This window comes from Scatophagus argus, chromosome 3 (assembly GCF_020382885.2).
Source record: "Scatophagus argus isolate fScaArg1 chromosome 3, fScaArg1.pri, whole genome shotgun sequence".
Classification (NCBI taxonomy): Eukaryota; Metazoa; Chordata; class Actinopteri; family Scatophagidae; genus Scatophagus; species Scatophagus argus.
In genome coordinates this window covers 23,853,804-23,869,440 of record NC_058495.1, presented here as the reverse complement: position 1 = coordinate 23,869,440, position 15,637 = coordinate 23,853,804, and the positions used below count along the sequence as shown (strand labels likewise).

The window sequence follows — 15,637 nt, the reverse complement described above, 5'->3', positions numbered from 1 at the left end:
GATGGTTGTATGCCTGTCAACTACGCTGTTTGACTCCATTTGTTATTTCTTAATGGCTTTCCGGTGGAGGTTGTGCTTTTTGGTCCATTTTGTTTTACTTACCTTCAGGCTGACTGGGAAAACAAAATCTCAACAAGTCGCTTTGTTCATGACTCTTGCCAACCCTTAGGAAACGTCCACAATACAAGCCCATTGGCTCATATTTGACTCAGATCAGTATTTTTATGGCCGTGTGAACAACACAAATGCCATGGAATCTGACCTTTTCAACTCTTATTTGGGCCACTTTCATATGTGCCTCTAAATCAGATACTGATTCATGCCAATGTGACGACGGTGTGAACAGTCAGATCAGAATTCACGTGGGTTTTCTTCCACCGGCGGGAGGGAACAAGGCCATTTTTTTCCTTGAAAAGCAGACGGCTGTCAAAACCCCACTGTCACCACAGCAAATAATTCAAGAAACAAATGCGTCACTATTTCATTACTTATGACAATGGACTGTCGTGCCAGTGAAATTGTCTGTTCTTCTGTTTTCTGTGCTGCTGGGGTTAATGTGGGTCACATTTGAGATGAATGAGAGCAGTCAAGGCAAAAAGACCAGATCTGAAAAGCTGCAAAAAGTTTCTTGCTTTTCTTTTCGAATCTTTAGAATATTTGTTGAAGTGCATTTGGTCATGCGAGTCCCAGAAGACAACTGCCTTCAGAGATGAACCTTCTGAATTTAAAAATGTTTTAAATGTGAGAGCAACAGAAAACAATGTCAACAGGCCTAAACTTTGTATTGTTGCTAAAACTACAATTGCAAATTAGAAAATTATTTAAAATTAATTGCAAATTATTCTTTCACTTCATTTACCATCCCATGACATGTTTTTTTTTTTTTAAGACTCTCACTTTCTCTGGGCATGTCAACTACAGTACAGTTTAAGAGGGGTTAAGATGAAGTCAAATAAATAACTTGGCTCTCCTCTGAGTTAATGTTATGGTTAGCCAACTGAAAGATGGAAGATTTAAAATGTCCTCATAAAGACAAATCAAACAGAAAGGAAGATCTGTGAAGGCACACAAAAGCCTGACGTGTTGCTCGACCACCTGAGATCCAGAAATCCACAACGCCAAGGCTACGGCTTCATAAATAAAACACTACAGCACTGACCACCGACTCTGACTGCTAAGTCCTGAGGTCCAAGATGAACACAAATCCTAAACAAAACCTGTGGAACAACTGTCCATGTAATATTAAAGAATTTGTTGCCTCTCGGTGTGGAACTGGCTGTAAAGCAGGGGCTCCAGACTGATGTAAGAGCAGACAGCAACACTGAGCAGGCGAAAAAATAATAACAGATGTGTCCAAGGCCGAGACGAGCCACAACACGCACGAACCCAGGCCAAGTACAAGATAATAGAAAAATATCTCAAGACAGGACTTAAGACCAAACTTGAGATCTACAGCCCTGGCTGTCAGACACAATACGTGATGTTTCAATTTTCTCTCTCTGTTCGTGGCTGATATTGCAACTTGTGTCTTTGCGCCAATTCATTTCACCTTTTATACGCCATTCACTGCCATTTTTTACTTACTTAACGGTGGTTCATATAGAATTTTCCATCAACTGGATACAGGCTATGCTGCATCAGTCGGTAACAGTGAGAGGAAATGCAAGGTTTTATTGATAATTAAATAAACATTTAATTTTGTTTTGTTTTAAACTTTTCTGTCAACAAGACTGGATTTAAAACTTCAATGTGCGCTTGAAGAACATATCCAGTGCTCACGTCCTAGACCTCGCGCAGCACGACCTTGTAAAGAAGTGATCGCAGTCCAAAATCCAGCGACAGACTTAGCCAAAGGCTCCTTCGCTGTTTCCCTGGGGAGCACATGAAGCCGCTAACGAGCCGCTGAAGCTGTCCGAGTGATGGATGAACGTGTCGGTGAGATCAGCCGCGGAAATGGGACACTCGTCAGCCACACTGTCCTTTATCTTACATCGCCACTGCAGATACTAACTGCTGAATTGTCACTCTGCCTCAACCCACTTGTACACTTTAAATGAAGGTGTCCCCTTCCAATCTGAGGTAAGCCCGGTTTACTCAGCGTCCAGGTGAGCGGAGATTGATGACCTTGGGGACAGGTTAGGGACTCTTTAAAGAGGATAGATAGGTGGCCTCTGCTTGTTTGTGTTGGGGTCAGAGGATAGCACAGAAAGAAACTGCAATCATTATAAGGAAATAAAAAAGGTTTTCTGAACGTTTTTTTTTCTTTTGCATATAAAAGTGTTTAATGGATCTGTGGGTAAAAAGGACAAGGCCATGATCAGACTGGTATTAACATCATCACGACATGAAAGCTGAACTGTATTATCATCTTTGTGTTATGCAACCTTCTTCATATTTCACACAAAATAAAACATGTTCCTGCTCTCCTATTTAATATCATAATGGATCCAACAAGCAAATGATTTAAAATTAGTGTATTGTACGTGATCTGCAGTTTCATTCTGTACATTTCCAATCTGACAGAGAGGACGAATTGATGGAGTGAGGTGTGATGACAGCTGTAAGAATGAGACTACACAGAGATGGGACAAGAGAAGAAAAACTTAAAGGACACCCACATATATATAAATATATATTTCTAATTCCAAAACATCAGGAACATGGCCGTCTGACACGACATAATGAGAAAATCTGTGTCAACATGAGACAAACAGACTGTCGGACAGATAGACATTGCAACATGACTTAATGCCCACAAAATCACAAAAGTATTGAATAATAATAATAATAATAATAATAATAATAGTAATGAAGTCTTTCAGCCTCCCACCCTCTGAGTGGGCAGTCCGTGGAGACGTTTGACTGACAGCTGAGCAGGCAGGGTCATGGAGAAATAAAATAAGTAAGTCTGCTGCTTACAAGCCAAGGACAGACAGCATTATGTGAACAGCAGTGTTGAAAAACAGGAAAGAAGGCCATAGCCAACACTGTCTTTATTTCATTGTATGTAATAACAGAGACTGGGGATAATTAACTTCCATATGTGTCAAACATTAGATAGCCCATGTTACGTATGTCCGTGACTTCCATAATGCAGCATGAGTTCAAAAACAAAGCAACTTACATTTGGTTACACAAAGGGGCTCCTACAGGGCAGCCATTAACCCAACTGACCTGACTGACTTTTTATGTTCCTACGCTACACAGGCGTCTCCAGAAGTGACGTAAGATGACATAAGATGACGTAAGGACGGCGTCACATTTTGAAGCGACGGGCTGCTGACCATATTAAACATGTCGGCAGTGACAACGACCTGAAAGAACCAGACATTTTCCTCACGAGTTTGTATAACACACTGCTTCAATGACAGCTCTCTTCACTCCGTGTCTGCCAACGCGCCATAGCAACTCTGTAAGGTGATGTCAATGGTGTATTCGAAGAGTGGCTATTTAGAAGAGTGAATCTTTTGTTTGTATTTCATAGATGCAGAGTATTAATGGTATATAGATAGCTTGTATTTCATGGTACAGATACTCCAGTTGTCAGAATTTGTCTGCCTGTTGAAGAAACTAAGACCAATAACAAGTAGGCCGTTGATATCTTCAGTATGTATACGTTCCTGCCTCTCCTCGCCGCCCTGTTGGCCTCCCTGCTGGGTTCAAATCAATTCCATCAATGAAGCCGTCACAAAGGGAACATTACCGTTGTGTTTTCCTGTGAAAAAGGCCTGGTAATTACAAATCAAACGAGACAAATACATCCCGGTTAATGAGCGTTAAACGGATGTTAATTATCCGATTGAATGGCTGTCACCATTAAAATGTGTCTGATGGAGGGAGTGGGAGGAGGCGCTGGGGGTGAGGGGAGGAGGGGGGGAGGAGAGCGGGGAGAGGGTCGAGGGGAAGGGTAAAAAAAACACGAGCGTTTTGAAAGGCGTATTAGCAGCAGATTGAGAAGATCAGACAGTGTGAAGCGGGCGTGTCGGAAATGGAAGCGAGAGGGGAAAGGCGTGGGGCGAGGCAGCGGGGGAGGGAGGAGACAGGGCGAGGGGGGGAGGGGGGTGTGGGAGGCAAAACTTTTCTCTTTCTCCGACATTAGCAATCGCTGCGACGCATCAGAGGGGAAATTAATCAACTGTTTTTGATTATTTATATATTTGAAAAGGACAAAGTGTGTGGGAAGAGAGCTGCTGCAGAGGCAGGAGTCACACTGTGCTAATATGGTCACAGCCGGTCTGCCAGGCAGCTCCAGTCACAACATATCCGTCTCAGAAAGATCAAAAAAAAAAACAAGATAAATAAAAAAAGAAGAAGTTCAGACACTCAACATTCAAAACTAGGTACAAGGCCTCTCTGAATCAAGCAGCTCAGAAAACAAGGAGGAAGTCTACATTTGGATTAAGAAGTACACAAAGAACAACTTTGGAGGGATGAATGACAAAAACGCTGCTCAAACAATAAGCCCTCACAGGATTATACAAAAAATCAAAGCTTCTCTCAGCATGCAGATCACCCAGACAAAATAAAAAGATGAAGCGTCTAGACGCAGAGCCGAGCACATTTAGACAAATCTCAATCGAACACCTTGAATGGTCTGATTAACCTGTGATATCTGGAATTGTAGCCTGCAATTTTGCCAAATTATACACACTCTTCGTCGCTTTGTTTGTTGGGGTCAAACAGATACGTTTCATTTTGTTGCCGACGCAGGACTGTGATAAACCTCAGCGTACTTGAGGGTGACTAACACCCAACAACAAACACGGCTCATCTGCGAGCTATTGTCAAGACTTTATTAAATAATGCTGGTTAAAAACATCACCATAGCATTAATACCAAAAGGATTTTATTTTGATAAAAACCTTTTTTTTTTTGTTTTCCATCGACGCTTTTGGCCGCAAAGAGAAAACAATGCTGCACTGGTTCACGTTTTCATTTCCATTACTGGCAGAAACAGCCACAGTGTGATGTTACATGAGCTGCTGTAATCCTGCCGCAACAAGTCCTTAACACGAAACAGCACTTTGGTTGAGTTTAGGCGCAAAAACTACAAGGTTAGACTGAGGAAAAGTTCACTGACTTGTGTCTTCTTTTACGTGGGATACAAACTCTGAAGTCATGTGTGTTACCCACCAAACAACCCTGACCTTCACTCCTCTTGGGACCTTCTCACTATGTTAGGCGCATGTCGAGGGATGTGCCTGTAAGGCGATATTGGGGCCCTTAAAGAAACGCCTTCGAGTGGGTAACCCCGTTGCAATGGAGACGCAGATCCCTGACACAATTAAAACCGAGTCAAGCTGAGCCAACACGTGAACAGAAAAAACTCACAGGTGCCTTCAGCTAATTTATGGTCCCTGCTTCCCCAGGAAACTGTTGATCAAAGCCAGAGAGTTGTATGTATTGTCATCTTTAATCCTGGCAAATTTTACCTGAACATAAACAGACAAAGTGTAGCATTTCCAAGATAAAGTGTTTGACTTATTCATTGTCTCGCAAATGAGAGTCAATTAAATGTTCAACTGACATTTTACCAGACCGCATAAGAGCATCTGTTGGTTTTCAATAAGGAAATGACAGACAACTTAACAATACTTCTACAGTCTCGATTTCACTTATCAGAGCATTCAACTGACATTGATGGAAGAGTGAAATTTTGTCTCCCTACCAAGCGTGTCGCAACTGCTCCCCCACTTTTAAATGCCAGCATCATTGCAATTCACGACACACACATACACACGCATACATTCGACCATCCACATCCATACAGAGTCCGCTCCCTTCAGTGGAGGCCTGGGAGAAGGAGAAGTAAATGACAGCGCCCTGTGTGCACATCAGTTTAACTCAACAAGAAGTCAGGGCAGAAAATCATTTGGAGAAGTCCCGCAGTCCCTTCAGACGGGGGCTGCCAGCTTCTCAGTGATCTGCTATCATGTTGCCTGTCTCTTTACTGTCAGCACTAATAGCTCTCAGAAACTGGACCAGGACATGGGTGGCTACTACAGGCCAAAGGTGGCACACACTCAATCAATAATTCACCCAGCAGCTCTCTGCCTTTTGTGTGCGTCTGTTTCCATTCCTGAATTAAGCATTCATATGGGCTGCACATAAGAGGATTTGCTTGTAAGAGTGTGTCTTTGTGTGGCTGGTAACATGGGTATGCAAGCATGTGCATGTGTGTGTGTGTGTGTGTGTGTGTGTGTGTGGGCAAAGTTGCTTTGTGTATTGATGTGTAGCCCTTTGCACCTGCTGTGGAGATAGGGCTTTGGCCAATCACGACAGAGATTGGAGAGAAGTTTGAGTGACACAACAGTGCTGTGTCTGGCTGAGATATGATTCATCCTGTTATCTCTCTCTCTCTCTCTCTCTCTCTCTCACACACACACACACACAGACGGTTTAACACATGTTTAATAATACCATCTCTTCTCATCCACTGTTTCTGTATCCACAGTCTTTTCATTGCACCATTTCCTCTTCTCCTCTTTCCTTTCCTCCCCACATCCTCTCCTCTCTCCTTTCTTTCCTTACCTCTTCTTTTTCCTCCTCTCCTCTGCTTTTCCCTTCACTTTCCTCCCTTTCTTCTCAACTTTCTTCTCCTTTTGCCTCTCCTCTCCCCCCACACTGACCAATCAAAATCCTCGGTCATCCACTAACTGGGACCAACCACACACACAAAAAGACTAATTAGTTTTGGCACAGCAACAACAAATCCCTGATCACTGATGCTCACAAACTCTAACAAACAGATGTACACTGCTTACACATTTAATGAGTCCTCCACACTTTAGACACACACACACACACACACATTCACACATTTGAGCATTAACACACAAGTTCCCAACGCCTCGACTCCCAACAGGCAGCATGGGGCCGCAGCAGCTGTGATAGCTGTTGTTTTGTGCTATTGTAAAATTTTTGTTTAGCCACATCAGCATGGATGACATGGCTCAGTGGTGTGTTTGTTTGTGTGTGTGTGTGTGTGTGTGTGTGTGTGTGTACAGTATGAACATTTATTTATCAGCTTGCAGGGAAACCTTCCAGCGTTATCATGTAGTTGAATATCCTAATTTAGCTTATTGAGACATTTCAATTAGCCGCTTGCCATGCCCTGTAACTCGCCGGGCTGTATTTGTCTGAAGGATCATTTTACAAATTGGATTTTATTTGCATAGTTCCGGCTATTATTTGTATCGCTTATGATAAAATTACTGTCGACAAAATAATTGCTGAGACCTGGAAGCATGGCAACATGGCTTCAAAAAAGTCCAACAGGGTGAACTTCCATTAGCAGCAGGAGTTTTTTTTTGTTTTTGTTTTTTTATGAAAATAAAGGTAAGGCCCTTTCCTTTTCTTTAAAAGATCCACCCAGTATAAAAAACTGCAAAGTACAAGTGACATTTATTGTTAATAAGCTTTTAGCTACATTTTTCTTATAGGTTAAGTATACAACGTTCTGTACCACAGACGAATGCATTCAATAATGCTGGAAGGAAAAAAAGAATCTGCATCACACGTACAAGTCAGATCAAACTGTAAAATTAGGCAGCACTGATCACATATAAATGAATGTTGTGTTATTGCATTGCCTATTTTGCACTTAAAATGTTTTCAGAAGCGTTTTTCAGTGTAGCTTTAACAGAAGATGTTTTTTTTACCAGGCTGCCATGTTGAAAATGGATACGAGGAGGACATGCAAACAAGTAACAGAGAAGCTCAGACACACAGCGAGGAAGTGTGACGCCATCACTCCTCAGCTCTATCTTTACAGAGGAAAAAGTAGTTTGGTGCCATTTTACTATTCAGTATATCACACATTAAGCCTTTTGCTCAGATCAGTAGAGACTGGCATGTTTGGGATGACTCTGCTGCCTATAAAGCTGTTATTGGTTGTCTCCCACCAATGGACGCCTGACATGAGAAAGCATCTGAGCGGCGATTCAGAGGTCTGAAAACCCCGTCACTAGCCAGCTGTGCGGAGATCAAGAAGCTGAGACGATGATAGACTGATGTTTCCATCTACTAACGAATTGATAAGCTCAAGTTAAGAGTAGAAAATAAAATGCCTACAAAGCTAAACAGTTTACAGCCAACACTTTGGGTAGCACTTCCTTACTTTGCTCAGTCCAGAGTTATCATAACCAACAGAAATGCTGGCCAAAACTACAAAACAAGACCCAAGTTGTAGTAAAATATAATTTAATATTGACAAACCTCCGAGGACTCAGACGTGAGTTTGTGTCACTCAGAGTTTGTGTGAATGGCTGTGCCTTCACGCCGGGCAGCCTTCCCGCCCCGAGGCGATGAGCGTGGGAGTGTTTCTGGAGCCTCGGTGTCATTTGCCTCCACACAGCAACATTGTTGTTGATCAGCAGTTGTTTACAAACCGCCAGGAGGATGGAACTAATTTGATCACTTCGTATTCCCTCGTCTCTGCCTCTCTGGAGACGGTTTCAATTTCAGCTCCTCGTACGTCCTCGATAGCAGGCTGCCACAAGTTGATTCTGACAGCAATTATGAATATCGTGTTCCACTCAAGTGGTCGTGAGCCGGGGAATAATGAAGTTCTCACCGAATCATCTGTTCCCCAAATCACTTAACTGCATCTTCATTAGGAACTTTGCAGCCTTGAGGAAATCGTAGTGGTGCTCGGCCGAAAGAAGCAGCAGCTACACGCACGCTCGGTACGTCGTAAAATACTAACGTGGTTTCACCTTAAAGTCCACGAATGAAATCACACCAGTTATAAGCACAGCGGGCTGCAAAGGGTGTTTCATGATGGTCCGCAATGTTTAAGAGGATTTAAAAAAATGTTTAAACTTTGAAATCAACGTTTCCATTTTGACAGAGCATTTGACAAGTCATGGGTGGTCTTTCTCCTCATCTCACCAACCGATAGTTTGGACATCCATGTCAGCTGCTTTCACCTCACACACACGTCACCCTTCAACGTTCAGCTGAGCTTGTTGTGCTTGAATTTCGTTCACAGCTTGACTGACGGCTGCTCTCACCTCTCGCTCTTCAACCGCTCGGGTTTACGTGCAAGCAGACAATTAAACTGCTTCCTGTGCTGTGAACCTGCACCAAACATTTCAACGGCTTTCAGTTGTAGCTCTGCATATTTTAACAGTTTCAACGTTTATCCTGCAACAGCAGCATAATTAAAAATTAAAATTAAAAGACTGGATAAAATGTGCCTTGAAAATGAAAAAATAATTGGAAATTTTCCAGAAGATTTTCAGCTGTTGCCAAGAGGAAAATTACATCTTTTCAAGGGTGTACAAGATTGATTGTATCCACGATTCAATGAGAATAACGATACTGGACTGATAATCACTGATCACACCGTATTTAAAGAAGCCATTATGGGGGTCTGACCACTTTTCCACAATGTCTGGTGTTTTCCAGACCTGACGGACCGCGGGCCAATGAGGCTGCTTCACCCTGTCAGAGAGGGCCATGCGCAGCTCTGTCTCTGGAGTTTCAATGACCTGTGTGTGTGTGTGTGTGTGTGTGTGCCTTCACCTCTGTAGATGCGCTTCATGTGTGTAAAGTGGAAAATACCAAAAGTGAGAAGGAGTGACAGCAGGGAGGACGAAGGTGCTGACGGGCTGTAGGAAGGACAAAGCCCTCAGCTGCTGTGTGTGTGTGTGTGTGTGTGTGTGTGATGAAATAAATATATAATCGCAGAATATTAAATCCTCCTGGTCGCCCGCTGCTGTCTTCCTCTGATATTTCTCTACAGCGCCACATTGACAGATAATGATCACATTATGTGGCCGATGGTCACACCTTTTCTCTGCTGACGCCCGACCTCGCTCATTTTACTTTGTTTCATAATCTCTGTCTCTCTGTCTTTGTATTTTTGATTCTTTCCTCCTCACGTCTCCCTTTAAGGCTTTCTCTCTCCCACCCTTTCCTATCACACCCTCCTCCTCCTCCTCCGCCCTCTGACTGTCAGGGAGGAGAGTTTGCAAGCAGCAGAGTCAAAGAGGCTCTGAACAATCCCACAATCCCTCAGTTATCGGAGGAGCCAGTGATTGTTTTCTGGTTAAGAGGGAGAAGGAGAAAATGACATGACCTGCCACACTTTGATAACATGTCATTTTAAGGCTAACAATAAGCAACAGGAACGCCCCCCCCCACACACCCACACACACAGTGTCAGATCAGCAGATTTTGATTATGATCTAAGTATGATGGAAATATTTTAATGTGTCTTAAAGGGATGTTTACAAGAGAACTACAATTTAAATTGAAAATCAGTTGTTTGAGGTTTAGAGTTTTCCTAATGTAATCATCACAGCTCACCGCACATCATTTAGATCTTTTGTTTTTTTTTGCCTTTGTTTTTCCCTTATATTTCAGGATATCTAAATGAGAAAAATATACTTACTAATGACTTCATCTACGCCGTCCAGCAGAGCTGCCACAACTAGTCGATTAACCATCGGCTGATCTAAAAAGAATTATTGCCAGCTATTTTGAAAATTAATGAATTGTTTCAGTTGTTTTCCAGACAAGTATCTTAAATGTTTGCTGGTTACGGTGTTTTAAATGTGCTGCTTTTTTGTTGTTTGTGACAGTAAATGATGAGTCTTTGGGTTTTACACTGTTGACAAAAAAAGACACCATTCTGTGAGACAGATACTTTTTTAAACAACCAATTAAACAATTAATTATGAAAATTAATCCATAATGACAGCAACTGTCAACTCTGTGCCATTCAAAAATGTCAGATACTATATTCAAAGTATTATGAAGCGTGAGATGATCCTTCCATAATCAGCTGTCAGCAAAAATAAATGATCTCTCTTTTATTCTCTGACTGACAGAGGAATTTCTTAAATCTCAATATTTGCTCCGGTCGTGATTTTATCTGAACAAAGAAAATGTTCATATGGGAAGATTGTTCATAATAAACATGTAAGCTTATCAGAACTGTTGAACAGAACAAAAACCTGTACAACAGGTTGGACCAAACCAGTTCGGTTAAAATCAGCCTCGGAAAATGACTTGTATTCCAGAGGAAAAAATAAGCAGCGAGCAGGTTAGTTGTTATGCATGAGCAGTAGTTTCATTAGTGCCTGGCTTTTTGTTTTTGTGTCTAAAAGCGTACAGTTTTATCGTGCCATACGAGTTTGGATGTTGATGATGGAAACATTTGTGTAGTCTTGTCGGTCAGTTGGTGCATACTGGCAGCAAGCTGGTTAGCACAGATGCCTCACAGCCAGGAGGTCGTTGGTTTGACTTCTGGCCTTTCGGGGTTGAATTTGCATGCTCTCCTTGTGCTTGTTTCCTCTGATTTCCCCCATCATCAAAACATGTATATTATGTTAATTATCCTGTGAGGCCCTGATCAAGGCACTGGCTCTGGAGTCGGTCCATATGGTGGCTGCCCGCTGCCCGCTGCTCCTCAAGGGTTAAACACACAGAGGTTTCACTGGGCTGTGCAGACGTCGACGGTAGGTGAAAAATAAAGAATCTTCTTTTCATGTTTTGCAGCCAAACATTGTCTAAACCCACTGTTACTCCGTTTTAAAGGAGCTGAAAACCCATTCCTTATACTGATCAATCGTATCTTACAATTAGAGTTATCTCACGAGAGATTTTCTTTTCTTATCTTTTCTCGCTGATTTTTAAGTGGGCGGAGCTTAGCGGAAAAACCTCATGTCATGTATTTTCTTGCACTAATTACGATTCAATATGATGATGAATATAAGAGATTTGAAACCAAGCTTTCAGGGGTTTTGTGTGGAGTAGTTCTGTTTGATGGAAAGGTGCTTTTAGGCTTGAATAAATGTCTCAGTGTTAACTTGCAGCTCCAATGAAGACGTGATACTGAATAAATGTGATACTGTCACCTTAAAAGCAGCTCTGAGGGAAATAATGTTGATGTTGTTTGAGTTCCAGTGAATGTGTGAATTTCTATTGTTGTAGCTGTTTTTTCTTTTTCTTTTACTACAAACTCAAACATAAATCACACGAAGCCATCAGAGGCACAGTGCAGAGTAGGCTGTTCAGGACAGGATGTGGTCCACTGACTGAGCACAGGAGTGACCTAACCCACATGTGTGGGTATGTAGCATCCCCACCGCCCTCCTCTGTGTGCGTGTGCGCGCACGTGTGTGTGTGCGTGTGAGTCAGGCTCGGCTGGGTCGGCTGAACTAAGTAGATGTGACCAGCCTAAGTGTGTGTGTCTCATATCAGTGTGTCCTCGATCGCTCTCACTGTATGGGGCACTTTAGTCCATTCTTCACTGGCACCGGGAGGCAGACACACACACACTGAGACACACGCACACACCTGCACACATGTGCACACACAGACTCAATGTTTTGATGTAAACTCGAGTGGACGAGGGGTCCGGTCAACCACTCCCCCAGTCTTTCTCCCTCTAACCTCCTCTCTTTTTTCCTTCGTCTTTCATTGCTTCCCTCCCAGTGACACTTTTAACGGCATGTCACGCAATCCTGCACTCACACACTCACACACACACACACACACACACACACAACATGCCGTGATCGCAGCCAAAGCTCTGTGCCTTTGTCATGGGAGAACCACTTAAGCATGCTCATATACGCACACACACACACACATATTCACGCACATTCATGTCTGACTTCTTTCTCCACACACACACACACACACAAACAAGTCTTCACCACTTAAGCCATCTTCCTTTCACCATCTCGTGCCCTCCCCGCCTCTCTGTGTCTTGTCTAGTCTCGTGTGTGCGTGACTGTGGCTGGCTTTTGGCGGGGGTGAATTAGCACGACGACCCAGTTTGGTGCCAGAAGAGACAAGACGTCAGTGGAGGATATATTGAAAAGCTCTTTTTTCCTCGCATCCCTCCTCTGCAAATCCACTTTCTGCTCCGGCTGCCGTGATGTAATGGTAAATAAAATAAGTGGTAAAAACATCACCTCCAGCTGAGGATTATCATACAGAAAATTAACTCTATTTTCTGATGCTTTTATGTTCCTCCTTTAAAAGATCATATCTCCATAACCTCAGACAACTTACACCAGCGTGTTACATTCAAATCAGTCTTAAAATGTGGATAAATTCAGCTCCATAAACAAAACGTGACTCAAGGTGATTTCACCTTCCACTCTTTTCTCTGCTTACTTTAAGGACGCTGCTGGGCATTTGTGCTTATGCTAATTGCCTGCAGCTAATTACGGAAAGTATGCAAGTTGCCTTTTGATCTGGACCCTCCCCCCCCACCTCACACACACACACACACACACACACACACACACACACACTCACATATGCTCATACACATTTTGACAAGGAGCTCTCACTGTTTTGAACCAAGAGGGTGTTTGCTGCTGGCCTCAGATTGGTAAGACAAAACAGAGATATGTGTGTGTGTGTGTGTGTGTGTGTGCACATGTGTGTAAGTGAGGGAGAGGGGAGAAGGGGTGATGCAAGCGAACTGGTGTTGCGTGTCTCGTTCGGCTCGTTTAGCTGACAAACTGCTTTTAGCGTTTAATTATCCATCGCTCTGTGATTAATAGGTTTTAATTACTGTAACCCGTGGCAACCTGAAATATGCACAGGTCTCTGCATGAGCTCAGCCTATCAAAACCCCGTGAAAAAATCAAAAAGGACAAAAACAAACAGAATGTGTTTTTTCAAAAAAGGAAAAACAAGTTTGCATCTCGGCCGTCTCGCTTATTATTCATCATGACTGGCTGAATGAGAAAAGAAGCTTCAGCCCAGACAGACACACGGCTCCTTTTTCACTATTTACCTACTTGAGAAAAGTGTTAAACCTCAGATAAAGCTTTTGACCAGACCTTGAACTTCTTCTTTTTTTCCACAGCCAGAGCTTCAAACAGACTTTCTGATTCACTGAAAAGATTAGAACCTTTTCAGATTCATGTGTTGCTTCGAAGGCTTTTTACATTCGAGACATTTCTGCAGATGGTCTGAGCTTAGATGTTTCATAAATAAACGGGTAACTCTGATGCTTCCACACAAATCATAATATGCATAACGTGCATAAATTAGCAAGGAAAAAACACACCTGAATGTGCATTAATTTCCACTGGTATGAAAGAAAACATGTTATGGAAAAAATCGGCCTAAAATCTCAAGATTGAAAACATCATCATCATCATCATCATCTCGCCATCCACCAACTGGACGCTCACTCTGAAATCCCCTCACAGCATCCAGTGTTTGATTCGCTTCACTACTTCATTGACAGATCCCACGCGCCCAACTTGACATGAGCTTTTAAATTCAAGGGAAAGTCAAATGTACTGTGACTGGTCCTTCTGTTCTCACCACAAACACCAAAACTTTCTCATCTTGCTGTGCTTCTTCAATCTGCATCAGTCAGAGTGACACCACAGCCTACAGAAACCGAACCAAACCGGCAAACACAGCACAGTTTCTTTGAACGCGAATGGCGTGAAAACACCCGGAGTCAACTTACCCACACACGATTCTCTGTGCTCTTCGAATCCGGCAGAGCACACACACCTCCCGATGGGCACCAGCCACTCCCCCTCAGCACTGCAGTACATCTTGGGCGTGTCCCTCTCCTCTGCGTGATCCACACACTGACCCCTGACCTCCACCAGAGAGGACGAGTCGGCGCCCGTCACCACGTCGGTGAAGACCGCCAGGTTACGGCTCACACCCACGCAGCGTTTGTAGTACACCCGCACAGAGGTGAGGGCGATGCAGGCGCCGTTGTCCTGGAAGGCCAGGTAGAAGCCTCGTCTGCTCAGGGGGCCCACACCTCGCACCTGGAAGGAGAGGAGGAGGAGGAGGAGGGTTTAATGCTTCCATCTCACACATCATCTTGTCAACAATATGTTTCTGGCAGTGAAATATGTCAGTCTGTGTGTTCATGTTTCCCCTTGTTTTGCACTCCCTTCACTGTGGCTGGAACAGCATCAAGTTGGATGAAGCACCAGGCTGGTCAAAGACACACAGATGTGTCCCGTCACAAAGACAGGACAGACACAAACTAACCATCAGGTGGTAATTAGCTTTTTGCACTTGTTTGCTAAGATGTTGGCTCCAGCCAAATCAGTTTGCAACAAGGTGAGTGAACAATGCAGTCCAGTTTTGGTACTTGAAATTGCACTTGTGCCCAGTTGGAGGAAAATGGAAAATGGTGCCTAAATGTGGTGGTTGCCAACACACTGGGATTCCAATTTTTGTTTCTTTCTCTCTTTTCACATTGACTTCATCATGTTTCACATATTTTTATAAGAGCAGCCTGTTCTCACCCAGTGGAGTATGAGTAACACCCAATGTCATTTCACTTGTTACCACAAAGCCTATTTTGTTTCTCATGTGTCATTCAATGATGTAAAGGAGTTTAAAGAGAAAATGGGCTGGGGTGGAAGGGTCAAACTGATCATCTTGAGATGAAATGTTGTTGAATGTTGAGTAGCTCTACTGTAATGATTCACTTTAGCTATAATGATTCAGTTTGAGGTCACTCTGACTTCAAGATCTGTCCTGTTTGTAATCAGATTCCACAAGAGGCAAAATATACCCAACCTGATCTTTGGTCAGGCTTTCCTTTGTATTACTAGAATACCATTTATCATGCCTCATAGGATGGATTTTGTATCCTAAATGTGAAAGAGAAGAGCAT

The 15,637-nt window shown here is 43.0% G+C and overlaps 1 protein-coding gene across 6 annotated transcripts in view; it reads right to left on the bottom strand.

The window, feature by feature from the left end:
* The window catches only part of epha8 (eph receptor A8), an 81,121-nt gene that overhangs the window by 24,226 nt on the left and 41,258 nt on the right, over positions 1 to 15,637 (bottom strand). For all 6 annotated transcript variants that reach the window (XM_046384870.1, XM_046384871.1, XM_046384872.1 and 3 more), the window contains one exon: positions 14,459 to 14,774. In XM_046384870.1, coding sequence (XP_046240826.1) covers positions 14,459 to 14,774 — 316 coding nt within the window. The remainder of the gene's footprint in view (positions 1 to 14,458; positions 14,775 to 15,637) is intronic.